At 37.7% G+C, this 19887-nt stretch overlaps 1 protein-coding gene across 1 annotated transcript in view; it reads right to left on the bottom strand.

Annotated features, from left to right (window-relative positions):
• The window catches only part of LOC137424409 (laminin subunit beta-1), a 193138-nt gene that overhangs the window by 157411 nt on the left and 15840 nt on the right, over nucleotides 1-19887 (bottom strand). The window contains exons 3-6 of the mRNA XM_068111835.2: nucleotides 12005-12183; nucleotides 11735-11873; nucleotides 6798-6871; nucleotides 4127-4186 (exon numbers count right to left, since the gene is read on the bottom strand). Coding sequence (XP_067967936.1) covers nucleotides 4127-4186; nucleotides 6798-6871; nucleotides 11735-11873; nucleotides 12005-12183 — 452 coding nt within the window. The remainder of the gene's footprint in view (nucleotides 1-4126; nucleotides 4187-6797; nucleotides 6872-11734; nucleotides 11874-12004; nucleotides 12184-19887) is intronic.

Below are 19887 nucleotides of genomic sequence, written 5' to 3' on the forward strand. Positions count from 1 at the left end.
CCAACATGCGGCTCTCAACAGAAACCTTCCTCTACTCTCGGAGCCAACATGCGGCTCTCAACGGAAACCTTCCTCTACTCTCGGAGCCAACATGCGGCTCTCAACGGAAACCTTCCTCTACTCTCGGAGCCAACATGCGGCTCTCAACGGAAGCCTTCCTCTACTCTCGGAGCCAACATGCGGCTCTCAACGGAAACCTTCCTCTACTCTCGGAGCCAACATGCGGCTCTCAACAGAAACCTTCCTCTACTCTCGGAGCCAACATGCGGCTCTCAACAGAAACCTTCCTCTACTCTCGGAGCCAACATGCGGCTCTCAACAGAAACCTTCCTCTACTCTCGGAGCCAACATGCGGCTCTCAACAGAAACCTTCCTCTACTCTCGGAGCCAACATGCGGCTCTCAACAGAAACCTTCCTCTACTCTCGGAGCCAACATGCGTCTCTCAACAGAAACCTTCCTCTACTCTCGGAGCCAACATGCGGCTCTCAACGGAAACCTTCCTCTACTCTCGGAGCCAACATGCGGCTCTCAACAGAAACCTTCCTCTACTCTCGGAGCCAACATGCGGCTCTCAACGGAAACCTTCCTCTACTCTCGGAGCCAACATGCGGCTCTCAACAGAAACCTTCCTCTACTCTCGGAGCCAACATGCGGCTCTCAGCAGAAACCTTCCTCTACTCTCGGAGCCAACATGCGGCTCTCAGCAGAAACCTTCCTCTACTCTCGGAGCCAACATGCGGCTCTCAACAGAAACCTTCCTCTACTCTCGGAGCCAACATGCGGCTCTCAACGGAAACCTTCCTCTACTCTCGGAGCCAACATGCGGCTCTCAACAGAAACCTTCCTCTACTCTCGGAGCGAACATGCGGCTCTCAACGGAAACCTTCCTCTACTCTCGGAGCCAACATGCGGCTCTCAACGGAAACCTTCCTCTACTCTCGGAGCCAACATGCGGCTCTCAACAGAAACCTTCCTCTCCTCTCGGAGCCAACATGCGGCTCTCAACAGAAACCTTCCTCTACTCTCGGAGCCAACATGCGGCTCTCAACCGAAACCTTCATCTCCTCTCGGAGCCAACATGCGGCTCTCAACAGAAACCTTCCTCTCCTCTCGGAGCCAACATGCGGCTCTCAACCGAAACCTTCCTCTACTCTCGGAGCCAACATGCGGCTCTCAACCGAAACCTTCATCTCCTCTCGGAGCCAACATGCGGCTCTCAACCGAAACCTTCCTCTACTCTCGGAGCCAACATGCGGCTCTCAACCGAAACCTTCATCTCCTCTCATGTCAAGGCTGCAGAACCCCAAGGCAGTGTCCTGGGCCCAGTCCTATTCCTAATCCTAATCTTCATCAATGATCTATTAGACAATGGAAATCCCCTTTATCTATTTGCTGATGACTCCATCCTCTGCGATGACGTCCTTCATCATTCGGACAGGAAGACAGCTTCCTCTTCCCTCTTCAGACCTTGATAAAATCACAAGATGGTCAAGCACTTGGAATACGTCTTTCATTCCTGACAAATCTCACATTCCCGCTATCTCTCTCTCCGAAAGCACCGTCTGGCAAACCCTCCCATCCACATTCTTAACAATCCTGTTGATGAAGTTCACTCATTCAAACTCCTGGGTCTCACCATCAGCCATGATCTTTCTTGGGGAAAAAACATTTCAAAGTTGGCCGACAAAGCCAGGCATCAGCCTTCCAGATTATTGGAATCTCCCACTGGTGATGCTGAGTCGTTGGGACAATCACTTTCACATCACGGAAATGTCGATGATCTCGATGTCTTCGACCGCATCCTTTCTGCTCTTGCACGCTCTATTTTCTCCATGCTTTGTCTCCCCCAGGTTTATGCAGGGCGCAGGTAAGGTGCGGCCATTTTGGTGAAGCTCCTGAATTCCACAATCACTGCTCACCTCCACTCAATTGTTCCTCTTTTTCCCCACCTGTGAAATCAACTTTCACTTCCCTCCGGGTTTTCAAGACGGCTGTTCACCACCATCTCAGGTGAACCCCGATGCAAAACCATGATCCCCAGGTAACCTCCCCCACCCCTCACTATTTGCGTCTATTGATGGCTTGACATGTTCAGTATATTTATAGTGTCTCGTCCATACTTATCCCACAAATTATTTTAAAATCATGTTAAGTTTAAGAAACATCTTCCCCCTTTCTTGTCTTCCCACACGCGAGCAACTACCAGTTTCGGGTTCGCACTTGTGTGATTCTTGGGGGAAGTATCAAAATTTAATGAATGCGGTAGAACTTCAAAATGCCGTGTAAATTCAGATATTGTTTTGGTCATTGACTAGGGACGAAACACCACAAGGGAAGAAACACCACTAGGGACGAAACACCACTAGGGAAGAAACACCACTAGGGACGAAACACCACTAGGGACGAAACACCACTAGGGACGAAACACCACGAGGGACGAAACACCACAAGGGACGAAGCACCACTAGGGACGAAACACCACTAGGGACGAAACACCACTAGGGACGAAACACCACTAGGGACGAAACACCACTAGGGACGAAACACCACTAGGGACGAAACACCACTAGGGACGAAACACCACTAGGGACGAAACACCACTAGGGACGAAACACCACTAGGGACGAAACACCACTAGGGACGAAACACCACTAGGGACGAAACACCACTAGGGACGAAACACCACTAGGGACGAAACACCACGAGGGACGAAACACCACGAGGGACGAAACACCACGAGGGACAAAACACCACTAGGGACGAAACACCACTAGGGACGAAACACCACTAGGGACGAAACACCACTAGGGACGAAACACCACGAGGGACAAAACACCACTACTAGGGCGATATTGCAAAATCCGTTGAACATTTAGCTTTTCCTCATGACATTATCCCAACCTGATTCGATTAAGGTTGTGATTGGTTGAATTATTTGCCATGGCAGCCATCTCGGTAACTTGGCTTGTGTACACAATATTTCAAAAACCTTTGAAGATTTAGCTTTCATATTAATCAAATCTATTCCTCATATCACCCAAAAGGCGGGGGACCTCGAGTATCAGCTCCTTGTTTTTTCTTTTCTTCCCATTGTTATTCTTCTTTTCTTCCCACTTATTTTTTTTCCCTCTTCTTTTCTCCCTTTCCTATCTTGCATGACACTAGTAATGGATATTTTTCCCAAGCTCCACAAAAGAGACTTCCGTCGGACCCCACTATTCGCGGTTCCGCTATTCGCGGTTGATAAAATGTGACCTATTTCTCTATTCGCGGAAATATGTCCCACAAATTCGCGGGTTTTTTCTTTTCGCGGCTGTGTTCCACCAAATCGCGGTTTTTATCCCCCTATTCGTGGCCATGTTCTGCTAATTCACGGTTTTTCAGGGGCGCAAATTTTTTTTTACATGATCCGCCAGCTTGGCGCATTTATGAAAAACCAATCTTTCACTAGCCATAGCTGGACGTACGCAAAAAAAAATTCTTCTACGAGCCGCGAACATGACCTGCTCCGTGTGTTTCGCATTTTCATGGCTTTTGCGGGATATCCCGTCATTCACACTGTGAACAGCTTCACGTGATATTCCACCATTCACAGGTAAACAATGTTTCGCTAGATATCCCAACAGATGGCAAATATTGCTTCGTGGGATATCCCACCAGCTGCATAACACGTCATTCCTGCGAGTTACTGTACTGAATGAAAACACTCCACAGTATCTATTAGTGCAATTAGCTGTCTCCCTTTTCCCCAATTGAAACAATGGCACGGCATTCATTCACGGATTTTCATCGACATTCTTGAGATTTGCCTCACAATTTGGGGATTTTGCCTCGTCATTCACAGATTTTGCCTCGCTATTCACGGATTTTCACAACTTGAGAACCTATCCCCCCTTATTCCATTGAAACAATGCCCCCCTATTCACGGGTTTTGCTATTCGTTGATTTTCCAGGAACGTATCCCCTTGGGAATAACGAGGTCTGACTGTACTTACAACTGTAACCACAATCAATGAGTAAATTGAAGAAGCACAAAAGCACAAATATACTGTATATTATATATATATACATACATAATATAAAAAAAACATTTTTTCCCCTGCCATGACAATCTGTAGTTATACCTGCCAAGTGTGTCCGAAATCAGATGAGCGTTCGATGAGAAGAGCTGCGGGCCTGAATGTCTGTAAATGAAAGACGTGAGTGAAACATTGTCGTCTAAGAAGAGTACAAAAGCAGAAAAACAGAATGCACAATAAAAAAAGTGATAGATGAAGAGAGAAGCAGAAAGGAGGACAGGATATGAAGACAGAGAACAGCATTGTAAAGAGCGTGAGCCAAAGATACCGCAAATTTATGTTACACATGGACATGGGAGAAAATTTTAACATCCTCCCACCATTACCCCCATAATACCTCCTATACTCCCAATGTACTCACTACGTACCCACTGGTCCTCCCCATTGTCCCTTTAAGCCCTATACGAAGTTCGCATTTGATCTTCATCTCCACAATTTAATGACAAATAACCAGAGCATCGTCTGCACTTATTAAAGCTTTGGTGGAATGTAAATAAATTACTGTATCTATTTCCGAGAACCAAAAAGGTATATCATGGGAATGCAATTTTAAAAAACCATAATAGATAAAAAACAAAATCAATCTTTCAGTGATCAATATATAATTTACAAGAAGAAAAAGACATAAAATGTCATATCCCCCGCTGTTGTTTTAGTAATTTTGCTGTACGGAGATAAAGGCTCTCAGTCGGCCATCTTTGATCAGACAACAAAACAAAATCTTCAGCATATGTACACTGACGTATTGTCTATGTGCCAAGTTTGAACAAAATCAGACCATCCATGTTCAAATAATGGTTGGCGACACATTTAAGTAACAAAATGGCCACCAGTCGGCCATCTTGGATCTGTTGTTGAAAAGATTACATGCATATGTAAGCCATCGTTCATTATCTGTGTGCCAAGATGGAACAAGATCGGTCTATGCTTGTCCGAGAAATGGTTGAGGACGTGGTCAACATAGGGTTTTTTTTTTACAACTAAAATGGCCGCCAGGCGGCCGTCTTTGATCGCATTGCGAAGCAGAACAATGAGCATATTGTCTTTGTGCCAACTATGAACAAAATTGGTCCACAGATCTCCGAGATATGGTTGCGGACGCATGGACCGATGGACGAGATCAAATCCATAAGCCCCCGTTTCGGACTAAGTCCAACGGCGGCTAATACCCTCACACACACTCCATAAAGTGACAAATGTACCAAATGGCAAAAAATATGTTGAGAGCCAAATAATCTCACGGGGATGAACTTGACGTTAATTGTTCCCTTCCCACCAACATTGACCAACACAATGCACGTTTACACTCGAAACGCGCTGCTTTGAAGTTATTGCTTTTGCACCAAAGGGTAAGTTAGAAAATTGAAATGTGATGTGGAGTGGATGTTTCCTCCTTTCATTCCTGGTTTTTAAACTTAGGGAAAGGTACATGGAGGTGAGATGAGGCAGTGTATGAGCAAAAACGAATTGGTTTTGTTATAAGAACATTGGGCTAGTTGGTGGTGTAGAACCCCGGTGTTGGCTTAGCGGTTAGGGTGCCGGCTTAGGATCCAAGGATCCTGGGTTCGAATCCCGGTCGATCGCTGAATTAACGCCAGGGGGGTTGACTCAGCCTGTCATCCTTCCGAGGTCGGCTAATTGAGTACCAGTTCACTGGTAATTCCCTGTTTGTCGTTAAAAAAAAAAAAAAGGCGGCAAAAAGGGTTGGCGTCAGGAAGGGCATCCGGCCGTAAAACATTGCTTCAAAAAGGGGACCGAAAAACAACAACAACCACGGTTCCCGAAAAAGGCCAACCCCCGCTTTGCGGGGAAAAATGGCCTCGAAAAGGTGGTTAGAAGAACATTGTGTGGTCAAAGCTGACGCATGAAATGTGTAGATTATTTATAATGGGGTGTAGATATTTTTTATGTCAGGTTAATGAGAGAAATATGATTACGACAAAGATAAGTAAATTGATACTGTAATTTAGTTGATAAAACAGGCATGATGGGTGAATGGCTGATCTAGGCCCTTCTTTTATTTATTTTTTTGGATTTTCTACAAAAAAATTTTTTTTTTACGATTTTAGGATTTTCTCGGCTCATGGTAGAGCAAGGAGAGAATAGGACAATAGGCAGATGCAAACAAGCAAGGATATGTGAAGACAGAGGAGGGAAGGAAACCTGCATGGAAGAAAGTTCAAAACTTCTAATTAATTTCAGGGAAATTCCAATTGTTAGTGTTGTTTTGCAGAAACCACATTTTTACTCCTTGAAATATATGTGAAGTAGTAGTAGCGTCAAGGTGTTGGGGGACGTCAGGGGGGATAATAATGGGGGGCGTCGGGCAAATATACTTTGTGCCATGGCTAGTAACCCCGCCTCGCTCTGGCACTTACGCAGGCCGTCAACCCACCGTCGCGAAGGGAGGTGGGGGGTATTTTGTGCCCATGACCATGGTGGTGGGTATTTAAGGATAAATCCAAAAAATCCCCTGGCATGTAGGCAGAATTGGTGGAGATTGGTCCAGCCATTTTCGATTTTATAATCGTCAGACGTGCACACACACAGAGAATTGTCTTCTTTTATACAGCAGGATTTCACTTCAATGGCTTCCCCTAAAAATCAATAAGAGGAAGACAGTCAGAGCAGCTTTACAATGGATCAGTTCTTCCTTGTTATACCAAACTCTGAAACCAGACACCTGGCTCCCAAAGTTCATCCAACTCAAGTTTACCTTGAACGTCATAATGAGATGAGTGAAATGGAACTCTGCTTCCAAATCCAGCTGCACGGTTACATTTTCAACCCCTGCAACAGGTAAAGATATCATTGTAATAATCTGAACAACTGATTAAATAATAATAATAATAAACAAAGCAAAAGTAATAGTAACGACAGCAGGAGTACGCACACGCACTCATTTGCACACGCCTCTTCTTTAAACGGCAGGTTTGTGTTCCGATTCGTGTTCTACATTGTTCGAAATTGAAATTAAGTAGTTCCTCGATCATAAAGTGACATATGTATGTAGACAGACAGATGAAAAATCACTCATAGAGCGACACTTGGCAAAAGAGAACAAAGTAGAATGGCACTCAGTGGAGCATCCTTTTGACCTCAAAAAGAATTGGTGCTTGAATTCAGTGACCTGATACGCAAATTGTCTTCAAATTTTAAGTTAATTGGATGAAAATTGATAATTTTAGAAACTTGACCTATGTTGACCTCAAATATAATTGGTGGTTGAATTCAGTTAGCTGAAATTAAAATCCTATTCAAATTTCAAGTAAATTGGATGAAAATTGAGGATTTTAGAAACTTGACCTATGTTGACCTCAAATATAATTGGTGGTTGAATTCAGTTAGCTTAAATTAAAATCCTATTCAAATTTCAAGTAAATTGGATGAAAATTGAGGATTTTAGAAACTTGACCTATGTTGACCTCAAATATAATTGGTGGTTGAATTCAGTTAGCTGAAATTAAAATCCTATTCAAATTTCAAGTAAATTGGATGAAAATTGAGGATTTTAGAAATTTGAAAAAGTGGTTGGCTTTTGGCCTATGTTGACCTCAAAAATAGTTGGTGGTTGATTTCACTAAGCTGGCATGAAAATCCTATTCAAATTTCAAGTCAATCGGATGAAAATTGAAGATTTTAGAAATCTGAAAAAAGTGGTTGACCTTTTGGCCGATATGGACCTTTTGGCCTATGTTGACCTCAAAAATAGTTGGTGGTTGATTTCACTAAGCTGGCATGAAAATCCTATTCAAATTTCAAGTCAATCGGATGAAAATTGAAGATTTTAGAAATCTGAAAAAAGTGGTTGACCTTTTGGCCGATATGGACCTTTTGGCCTATGCTGATCTCAAAAATAGTTGGTGGTTGAATTCAGTTAGCTGAAATTAAAATCCTATTCAAATTTCAGGTCAATCGGACGAAAATTGACGATTTTAGAAATTTGAAAAGGTTGTTGACCTTTTGGCCTATGTTGACCTTTTGACCTTTTAACCTCAAAAATGAATAGGATTCTGTCCGACTACCAACTCTACAATTTGCTGACGTTTTGTGAAGATCGGTTTAAAATTGTGACCTGTAGGCAAGTATAAGTGAGCGGACAGACAAACACACAAACCGGAGTGATCAGCATACCTGTAAAACAAAACAGGTAACAAAGTGAACCAATTGCTTAATCTGGGTTTTTAGTTCTTATTTGTCCAAATAATCCCATACAGTGTTCGGATGTGGGCTTTGAGGGGGTCACTCCATGCATTGAAGATCTCGAGCTTCCTCTTTCTTTTGCAAGCAATTTTTATTACTCGAGGTCGGTGTTTTGGTTCATTTTGTTGCTGTAAGATGAAGTTTAGACCAATAAGTCTTGTATCTCTGGGGATTCCATGTGGATTAAAATTTCTTTTGACTTTGCTGCAGTCAACGTCCAATCAATTTGCAGCAATGTTGTGACACCACTTGAGGATGTGCATCCCAAACCTGAATTTAACCTCCTCCATGCTTAATTGTTGGTTTCAAGCGAAGCTCTTCAATGAGTTTCAGTTTTGTCATATACTGTCTCCATTAAATCCAAATAAATGAAACTTTGACTCGTCTCTTCAAAGCATCGATGACCATTGTACGTGACATATTTAAAAGTTTTAGTCTTGTTCCCCCTATCCTACTACAACACTTCCTTTAAGTCTTAATTTTAAAAAGTGACCTTCGTATTGTTCATGGATGGACAACAACACCTGAGCTTGCTGTCAGTTCCGTTATCAATTTCACGCTTGTCTTCATTCTATTCCTTAAGGATATCTTCTTCCTCTTTCGTTTGATCCCGTAAACAATTATAATTGAAGATCCGGTGACAAGAACCATTTTATTGCAGCATCAGTGGCCTTGTGTAATTCTGCAAATGACCCGATGAATCTCCTCTGCACAATCCTGTACAACATGTAGGACTACAACTATCGGAGACGCCTCTTCGTGGTGGTTGTACCCCCCAACGCAAGTCCAGGGCAAAATCTTTCCCATTCTTCCCTGGTGCCCGGATTTATCATGGCAGCGCAGTCACGGTCAGAATGCTGATCGGTCCCCATGGACCGGCCCTTTCCCTCCTGTCTCTCTCTCTCTCTCTAACTTTTTGTCATGGGCCTGACTTCGTGAAGGCGGATGGTGGAGTGGGGTACACCATCCTCGATGTGGGGGATCTCTGGGTCGCTCCAGGGACATGAATTGGCTATCTCCGTGCCATGGGCTTGTTCAAGAGAACTGTCCAGGGATATAAAACAACAGCAACAACAACAACAACATGTAGGACTGTCTGATCTTGATGGCCGCGAGTATACACTGGCCTTTCAGATTGCTTCCACTTGTGTATATGAGGAGCAGTCCTTGCATGTGAGAGTTTGCAGTCGGTCGAGACCACGCGACTGGCATCTCTGCAGGTAAAAGACTGGGGGTTCCTTTGTGGGATTTTGGATTAACTAGCCATGTTTATCTGATGCCTTTAGTAATTGCTGCCGCCACAATCACAACTCCTTATTGCTAATCCTTGTTAGACAGCTTTTAGGTCTGCCAGTCCTGGATTTGTCAATTACAGATGATGTTTCTCTTTACTTTGGATACCACACCTTGAAAATCGGGTAATGTGAGCTATTTCTCTCCATGTTTTTCCTTCTTTGTGCAGAAACACAATTCTATGGCGATCTCTGTGTGTGTAGAGGAGCACCTGATGTTAATGACAAGGAACACCTGACAATGAGTCATTTAGATTTGATTGGTAACAGTGCTGAAGTTTTGATCAATGTAAATTAAAGATTTCTAAATGACAAGGTTGGTTTCTTCTCACCCAAACTAAGCTGTATTAATAACGTTAAACATTGTTATGATGGTAGAAAACACTAATGGAGGCGTTGCGTAAACTGTTGATGCTCATATCATAATATACGAGAATATAAGACCCGTCGCTTCGCTGACGGAAATACCAATCTTTGCTGCGATGGCTAATCCATGGGGGAAGAAAATTTTAAAAGGATTCCTGGGAGATCCTGCTCTCCGTGTAGGGATAACCAACGTCACGTGTTGGCATTTGCAGTTTTCACACGCGTGTCGATGTACCCGTACAAAACAAAAAAAAAATTGGGGGGGCAGGAGTGGGGGGGGAGGGATCACAAACACTCCCGGGAGTTACCCGAATCCACCGTAGTTGGATTTATTGAAATCCGTTAATCCGTTCTCAAGTTATAGCAAGACAAACAGACAAACAGACAGACACGGCTCCTTTTATAATTTGCAGGTGAGAGATCGCACACACAAACACACACACACACAAACACACACACACACACACACACACACACACACACACACACACACACACACACACACACACACACACACACTGTTGCGGTTTTGGGAAACCACTAAAAAGTAATGGCAACCACCATACAGGTCCTTCAGAATAGTTATTCCATAGCAGACCATTATCTTAGTCCCTTTCCCTTATTTCAGGCTATTATGACTTTATCTGTTGGGGAAAGGAAAGATAGGTCCTCCACTTATAAGGGTTACGCTACCAGGCAATACACCAGGTTCCAAGGCACACAATGGTGTCCAGGTTCAGAAACCCAACAATCAGGTTAAAAGTTACTTTGGGGAAACTTGTGTGGCAGAGTAACAGACTCCACCAATAGGGAGCCAGGGCACCTCCAAGATTTCCCTCCACCCTCGGCGAGGGTGAACAAAGGGATTTTTGAACAAGTTTTTTGCACGCTCTTGTTTCTTGGACATTGTGGACCTTGCACGTGCCTGTATTGATTCTCTCTCTGGCCACTCTCTCTCTCTCGCCCCAATGAGTACGTAGACATTTTTGCTAAACGTTTCCTTTCTCTCTGTCCGTGAACGTCTTTTCCTTCATTGATCCGCCATTGTTCGCGCCCAGGTTAACATCGGCCGTAACGACATTACCATCACTCCGGCGGGTACCAACGGTTTTCGCTCGGCCGTCTTAATTGGTGTACCGCCGGAGGATATGGTGCGTTCCCCAATTGCGACCGTCATGTGGTACAGGTAAACTATCGCGTGACGGACCAATCGGCGTTCGTAGTTGCTGATTCGTAACCTGCTAAGCACAAAGTTATTCATGCACGGCAGCCGCAGGTCCGGTAAGTTCGGGAGGGAACAACGGTTAACCCCCTCGTAGTAAACCCGAGCCCCGGGCCGTAACACATTGGTGCTTGGAGCGGGATTCCTGTCTGAGCACCGTAACACATTGGTGCTGGCAGTGAGATTCAACCGTAACAACACAAACACACACACACACACACACACAAACACACACACACACACACACACACACACACACACACACACACACACACACACACACACACACACACACACACTCAACGCTGGCCATACAAACATGGCATACTATATTAAAAGTTCAATGCAGTATACATAATAACACACAGCATAAATCAAGGTGAAATACACAAGAACGATGTTTTTTTGCTCATCTACTTTAGAAAATTTAAATAAAAAAAAGAAAATTGAAATGTTGTATAAAAGTGAATGAATTAAATTCTGAACACACCTAAAATTATTTACACACTTTTGGCATCTGTATAATATTGAAATACCTCATAGACCCGTAATTACCACCAAAGTACATACCATTCTCAGACTGCCACCAGGTGTTCTTGCGGTCATGCACAGTTCCAAAAGGTGTTATGACATTATCAATGCGGTGATTCTGCTGCATGCCATAGTGGTCCAGACGTCGTGAATCACAGATAAAGCACTTTTTGTCTTCCTAAGGGCAACAACAAATGGATGGAGAGATAACGTCACAGAAACAGATGAATGATCTCAGCGGGCAGATTTCCTAAATAAACGGCTCATAGTATGAAGGTGTGTTTGGCAAGCAGATAATTATTGACTCACCTGCAAATGGCTGACAATGCAGTAATTTTGTGGCTCTACCAGGCCGCAAGTCGATGACGCTGTGAGCCGGTCAGCGCGACCGACTAGAAGGTCACCAGTGGCCGGGTAACAGCTTCCTTGAGCACAGCCATGAAGCATGCTGGGTAACATGCATATTGGACGAATGGCAGCCAGCACGACTGGGATGCACACCAGGAAGTAGCAGAAAAGGAAATTCATTATACCAAGAAGTACGTAGGAGAAAAGGAAATTCATTACACCAGGAAGTAGCAGAAAAGGAAATTCATTACACCAGGAAGTAGCAGAAAAGGAAATTCATTATACCAAGAAGTACGTAGGAGAAAAGGAAATTCATTACACCAGGAAGTAGCAGAAAAGGAAATTCATTATACCAGGAAGTAGCAGAAAATGAAATTAATTATATCAGGAAGTAGCAGAAAATGAAATTAATTATATCAGGAAGTAGCAGAAAATGAACTTCATTATATCAGGAAGTAGCAGAAAATGAAATTCATTATATCTAGAAGTAGCAGAAAATGAAATTAATTATATCAGGAAGTAGCAGAAAATGAAATTAATTATATCAGGAAGTAGCAGAAAATGAAATTAATTATATCAGGAAGTAGCAGAAAATGAAATTAATTATATCAGGAAGTAGCAGAAAATGAACTTCATTATATCAGGAAGTAGCAGAAAATGAAATTCATTATATCAGGAAGTAGCAGAAAATGAAATTAATTATATCAGGAAGTAGCAGAAAATGAAATTAATTATATCAGGAAGTAGCAGAAAATGAAATTCATTATACCAGGAAGTAGCAGAAAATGAAATTAATTATATCAGGAAGTAGCAGAAAATGAAATTAATTATATCAGGAAGTAGCAGAAAATGAAATTCATTATATCAGGAAGTAGCAGAAAATGAAATTCATTATACCAGGAAATAGCAGAAAATGAAATTAATTATACCAGGAAGTAGCAGAAAATGAACTTCATTATATCAGGAAGTAGCAGAAAATGAAATTCATTATATCAGGAAGTAGCAGAAAATGAACTTCATTATATCAGGAAGTAGCAGAAAATGAAATTCATTATACCAGGAAGTAGCAGAAAATGAAATTCATTATACCAGGAAGTAGCAGAAAATGAAATTCATTATATCAGGAAGTAGCAGAAAATGAACTTCATTATATCAGGAAGTAGCAGAAAATGAAATTCATTATACCAGGAAGTAGCAGAAAATGAAATTAATTATACCAGGAAGTAGCAGAAAATGAAATTCATTATACCAGGAAGTAGCAGAAAATGAAATTCATTATACCAGGAAGTAGCAGAAAATGAAATTAATTATATCAGGAAGTAGCAGAAAATGAAATTCATTATATCAGGAAGTAGCAGAAAATGAAATTAATTATATCAGGAAGTAGCAGAAAATGAAATTCATTATACCAGGAAGTAGCAGAAAATGAAATTAATTATATCAGGAAGTAGCAGAAAATGAAATTAATTATATCAGGAAGTAGCAGAAAATGAAATTCATTATACCAGGAAGTAGCAGAAAATGAAATTAATTATATCAGGAAGTAGCAGAAAATGAAATTAATTATATCAGGAAGTAGCAGAAAATGAAATTAATTATATCAGGAAGTAGCAGAAAATGAAATTCATTATATCAGGAAGTAGCAGAAAATGAAATTAATTACACCAGGAAGTAGCAGAAAAGGAAATTCATTACACCAGGAAGTAGCAGAAAATGAAATTAATTATATCAGGAAGTAGCAGAAAATGAAATTCATTATATCAGGAAGTAGCAGAAAATGAAATTCATTATATCAGGAAGTAGCAGAAAATGAAATTAATTATATCAGGAAGTAGCAGAAAATGAAATTAATTATATCAGGAAGTAGCAGAAAATGAAATTAATTATATCAGGAAGTAGCAGAAAATGAAATTAATTATATCAGGAAGTAGCAGAAAATGAAATTAATTATATCAGGAAGTAGCAGAAAATGAAATTAATTATATCAGGAAGTAGCAGAAAATGAAATTAATTATATCAGGAAGTAGCAGAAAATGAAATTAATTATACCAGGAAGTAGCAGAAAATGAAATTCATTATATCAGGAAGTAGCAGAAAATGAAATTCATTATATCAGGAAGTAGCAGAAAATGAAATTCATTATATCAGGAAGTAGCAGAAAATGAAATTCATTATATCAGGAAGTAGCAGAAAATGAAATTAATTATACCAGGAAGTAGCAGAAAATGAAATTAATTATACCAGGAAGTAGCAGAAAATGAAATTCATTATATCAGGAAGTAGCAGAAAATGAAATTAATTATACCAGGAAGTAGCAGAAAATGAAATTAATTATACCAGGAAGTAGCAGAAAATGAAATTCATTATATCAGGAAGTAGCAGAAAATGAAATTAATTATACCAGGAAGTAGCAGAAAATGAAATTCATTATATCAGGAAGTAGCAGAAAATGAAATTCATTATACCAGGAAGTAGCAGAAAATGAAATTCATTATATCAGGAAGTAGCAGAAAATGAAATTCATTATACCAGGAAGTAGCAGAAAATGAAATTCATTATACCAGGAAGTAGCAGAAAATGAAATTCATTATACCAGGAAGTAGCAGAAAATGAAATTCATTATATCAGGAAGTAGCAGAAAATGAAATTAATTATACCAGGAAGTAGCAGAAAATGAAATTAATTATACCAGGAAGTAGCAGAAAATGAAATTCATTATACCAGGAAGTAGCAGAAAATGAAATTCATTATATCAGGAAGTAGCAGAAAATGAAATTCATTATATCAGGAAGTAGCAGAAAATGAAATTCATTATACCAGGAAGTAGCAGAAAATGAAATTAATTATATCTAGAAGTAGCAGAAAATGAAATTAATTATATCTAGAAGTAGCAGAAAATGAAATTAATTATATCAGGAAGTAGCAGAAAATGAAATTAATTATATCTAGAAGTAGCAGAAAATGAAATTAATTATATCAGGAAGTAGCAGAAAATGAAAGTAATTATATCAGGAAGTAGCAGAAAATGAAATTAATTATATCAGGAAGTAGCAGAAAATGAAATTCATTATACCAGGAAGTATCAGAAAATGAAATTAATTATATCAGGAAGTAGCAGAAAATGAAATTAATTATATCAGGAAGTAGCAGAAAATGAAATTCATTATATCAGGAAGTAGCAGAAAATGAAATTCATTATATCAGGAAGTAGCAGAAAATGAAATTCATTATATCTGGAAGTAGCAGAAAATGAAATTAATTATATCAGGAAGTAGCAGAAAATGAAATTAATTATATCAGGAAGTATCAGAAAATGAAATTAATTATACCAGGAAGTAGCAGAAAATGAAATTAATTATACCAGGAAGTAGCAGAAAATGAAATTAATTATACCAGGAAGTAGCAGAAAATGAAATTCATTATATCAGGAAGTAGCAGAAAATGAAATTAATTATATCAGGAAGTAGCAGAAAATGAAATTCATTATATCAGGAAGTAGCAGAAAATGAAATTCATTATATCAGGAAGTAGCAGAAAATGAAATTCATTATATCTGGAAGTATCAGAAAATGAAATTAATTATACCAGGAAGTAGCAGAAAATGAAATTCATTATATCAGGAAGTAGCAGAAAATGAAATTCATTATATCTGGAAGTATCAGAAAATGAAATTAATTATACCAGGAAGTAGCAGAAAATGAAATTCATTATATCAGGAAGTAGCAGAAAATGAAATTCATTATATCAGGAAGTAGCAGAAAATGAAATTCATTATACCAGGAAGTAGCAGAAAATGAAATTAATTATAACTAGAAGTAGCAGAAAATGAAATTAATTGTACCAGGAAGTAGCAGAAAATGAAATTAATTATATCTAGAAGTAGCAGAAAATGAAATTAATTATATCAGGAAGTAGCAGAAAATGAAATTAATTATATCAGGAAGTAGCAGAAAATGAAATTAATTATATCAGGAAGTAGCAGAAAATGAAATTAATTATATCAGGAAGTAGCAGAAAATGAAATTCATTATATCTGGAAGTAGCAGAAAATGAAATTAATTATATCAGGAAGTATCAGAAAATGAAATTAATTATATCAGGAAGTAGCAGAAAATGAAATTCATTATATCAGGAAGTAGCAGAAAATGAAATTAATTATATCTGGAAGTATCAGAAAATGAAATTAATTATACCAGGAAGTATCAGAAAATGAAATTAATTATACCAGGAAGTAGCAGAAAATGAAATTAATTATACCAGGAAGTAGCAGAAAATGAAATTCATTATATCAGGAAGTAGCAGAAAATGAAATTAATTATATCAGGAAGTAGCAGAAAATGAAATTAATTATATCAGGAAGTAGCAGAAAATGAAATTCATTATATCAGGAAGTAGCAGAAAATGAAATTCATTATATCAGGAAGTAGCAGAAAATGAAATTCATTATATCAGGAAGTAGCAGAAAATGAAATTAATTATATCTGGAAGTATCAGAAAATGAAATTAATTATATCAGGAAGTAGCAGAAAATGAAATTCATTATATCTGGAAGTAGCAGAAAATGAAATTAATTATATCAGGAAGTAGCAGAAAATGAAATTAATTATATCAGGAAGTAGCAGAAAATGAAATTCATTATATCAGGAAGTAGCAGAAAATGAAATTCATTATATCAGGAAGTAGCAGAAAATGAAATTCATTATATCAGGAAGTAGCAGAAAATGAAATTCATTATATCAGGAAGTAGCAGAAAATGAAATTCATTATATCTCGAAGTAGCAGAAAATGAAATTAATTATATCAGGAAGTAGCAGAAAATGAAATTCATTATATCAGGAAGTAGCAGAAAATGAAATTAATTATATCTGGAAGTATCAGAAAATGAAATTAATTATACCAGGAAGTATCAGAAAATGAAATTAATTATACCAGGAAGTAGCAGAAAATGAAATTAATTATACCAGGAAGTAGCAGAAAATGAAATTCATTATATCAGGAAGTAGCAGAAAATGAAATTAATTATATCAGGAAGTAGCAGAAAATGAAATTCATTATATCAGGAAGTAGCAGAAAATGAAATTAATTATATCAGGAAGTAGCAGAAAATGAAATTAATTATACCAGGAAGTAGCAGAAAATGAAATTCATTATATCTGGAAGTATCAGAAAATGAAATTAATTATACCAGGAAGTAGCAGAAAATGAAATTCATTATATCTGGAAGTATCAGAAAATGAAATTAATTATACCAGGAAGTAGCAGAAAATGAAATTCATTATATCAGGAAGTAGCAGAAAATGAAATTCATTATATCAGGAAGTAGCAGAAAATGAAATTCATTATACCAGGAAGTAGCAGAAAATGAAATTAATTATATCTAGAAGTAGCAGAAAATGAAATTAATTGTACCAGGAAGTAGCAGAAAATGAAATTCATTATATCAGGAAGTAGCAGAAAATGAAATTAATTATATCAGGAAGTAGCAGAAAATGAAATTAATTGTACCAGGAAGTAGCAGAAAATGAAATTAATTATATCTAGAAGTAGCAGAAAATGAAATTAATTATATCAGGAAGTAGCAGAAAATGAAATTAATTATATCAGGAAGTAGCAGAAAATGAAATTAATTATATCAGGAAGTAGCAGAAAATGAAATTAATTATATCAGGAAGTAGCAGAAAATGAAATTAATTATATCAGGAAGTAGCAGAAAATGAAATTAATTATATCAGGAAGTAGCAGAAAATGAAATTAATTATATCAGGAAGTAGCAGAAAATGAAATTCATTATATCAGGAAGTAGCAGAAAATGAAATTAATTATATCAGGAAGTAGCAGAAAATGAAATTCATTATATCAGGAAGTAGCAGAAAATGAAATTAATTATATCAGGAAGTAGCAGAAAATGAAATTAATTATATCAGGAAGTAGCAGAAAATGAAATTAATTATACCAGGAAGTAGCAGAAAATGAAATTAATTATATCAGGAAGTAGCAGAAAATGAAATTAATTATATCAGGAAGTAGCAGAAAATGAAATTAATTATATCAGGAAGTAGCAGAAAATGAAATTCATTATACCAGGAAGTATCAGAAAATGAAATTAATTATATCAGGAAGTAGCAGAAAATGAAATTCATTATATCAGGAAGTAGCAGAAAATGAAATTAATTATATCAGGAAGTAGCAGAAAATGAAATTAATTATATCTAGAAGTTGCAGAAAAGGAAATTCATTATACCAGGAAGTAGCAGAAAATGAAATTAATTATATCTAGAAGTAGCAGAAAAGGAAATTCATTATACCAGGAAGTAGCAGAAAAGGAAATTCATTATATCTAGAAGTAGCAGAAAATGAAATTAATTATATCTAGAAGTTGCAGAAAAGGAAATTCATTATACCAGGAAGTAGCAGAAAAGGAAATTCATTATACCAGGAAGTAGCAGAAAAGGAAATTCATTATACCAGGAAGTAGCAGAAAATGAAATTCATTACACCAGGAAGTAGCAGAAAATGAAATCAATTATATCTAGAAGTTGCAGAAAAGGAAATTCATTATACCAGGAAGTTGCAGAAAATGAAATTCATTATACCAGGAAGTAGCAGAAAATGAAATTAATTATATCTAGAAGTTGCAGAAAATGAAATTCATTATACCAGGAAGTAGCAGAAAAGGAAATTCATTATACCAGGAAGTAGCAGAAAAGGAAATTCATTATACCAGGAAGTAGCAGAAAATGAAATCAATTATATCTAGAAGTTGCAGAAAAGGAAATTCATTATACCAGGAAGTAGCAGAAAAGGAAATTCATTATACCAGGAAGTAGCAGAAAATGAAATTCATTACACCAGGAAGTAGCAGAAAATGAAATCAATTATATCTAGAAGTTGCAGAAAAGGAAATTCATTATACCAGGAAGTTGCAGAAAAGGAAATTCATTATACCAGGAAGTAGCAGAAAAGGAAATTCATTATACCAGGAAGTAGCAGAAAAGGAAATTCATTACACCAGGAAGTAGCAGAAAATGAAATCAATTATATCTAGAAGTTGCAGAAAAGAAAATTCATTATACCAGGAAGTAGCAGAAAATGAAATTAATTATATCTAGAAGTTGCAGAAAAGGAAATTCATTATACCAGGAAGTAGCAGAAAAGGAAATTCATTATACCAGGAAGTAGCAGAAAATGAAATCAATTATATCGAGAAGTAGCAGAAAATGAAATTCATTATACCAGGAAGTAGCAGAAAATGAAATTCATTATACCAGAAAGTAGCAGAAAATGAAATTCATTATACCAGGAAGTAGCAGAAAATGAAATTCATTATACCAGGAAGTAGCAGAAAATGAAATTCATTATACCAGGAAGTAGCAGAAAATGAAATTCATTATACCAGGAAGTTGCAGAAAATGAAATTCATTATACCAGGAAGTAGCAGAAAATGAAATTCATTATACCAGGAAGTAGCAGAAAATGAAATTCATTATACCAGGAAGTAGCAGAAAATGAAATTAATTATATCTGGAAGTAGCAGTAAATGAAATTCATTATACCAGGAAGTATCAGAAAATGAAATTAATTACACCAGGAAGTAGCAGAAAATGAAATTAATTATACCAGGAAGTAGCAGAAAATGAAATTAATTATACCAGGAAGTAGCAGAAAATGAAATTAATTATATCTAGAAGTAGCAGAAAATGAAATTAATTATATCAGGAAGTAGCAGAAAATGAAATTAATTATATCAGGAAGTAGCAGAAAATGAAATTAATTATATCAGGAAGTAGCAGAAAATGAAATTAATTATATCTAGAAGTAGCAGAAAATGAAATTAATTATATCTA

Source organism: Myxine glutinosa, chromosome 4 (assembly GCF_964187855.1).
Source record: "Myxine glutinosa chromosome 4, kmMyxGlut1.1, whole genome shotgun sequence".
In the NCBI taxonomy this organism is placed as follows: Eukaryota; Metazoa; Chordata; class Myxini; order Myxiniformes; family Myxinidae; genus Myxine; species Myxine glutinosa.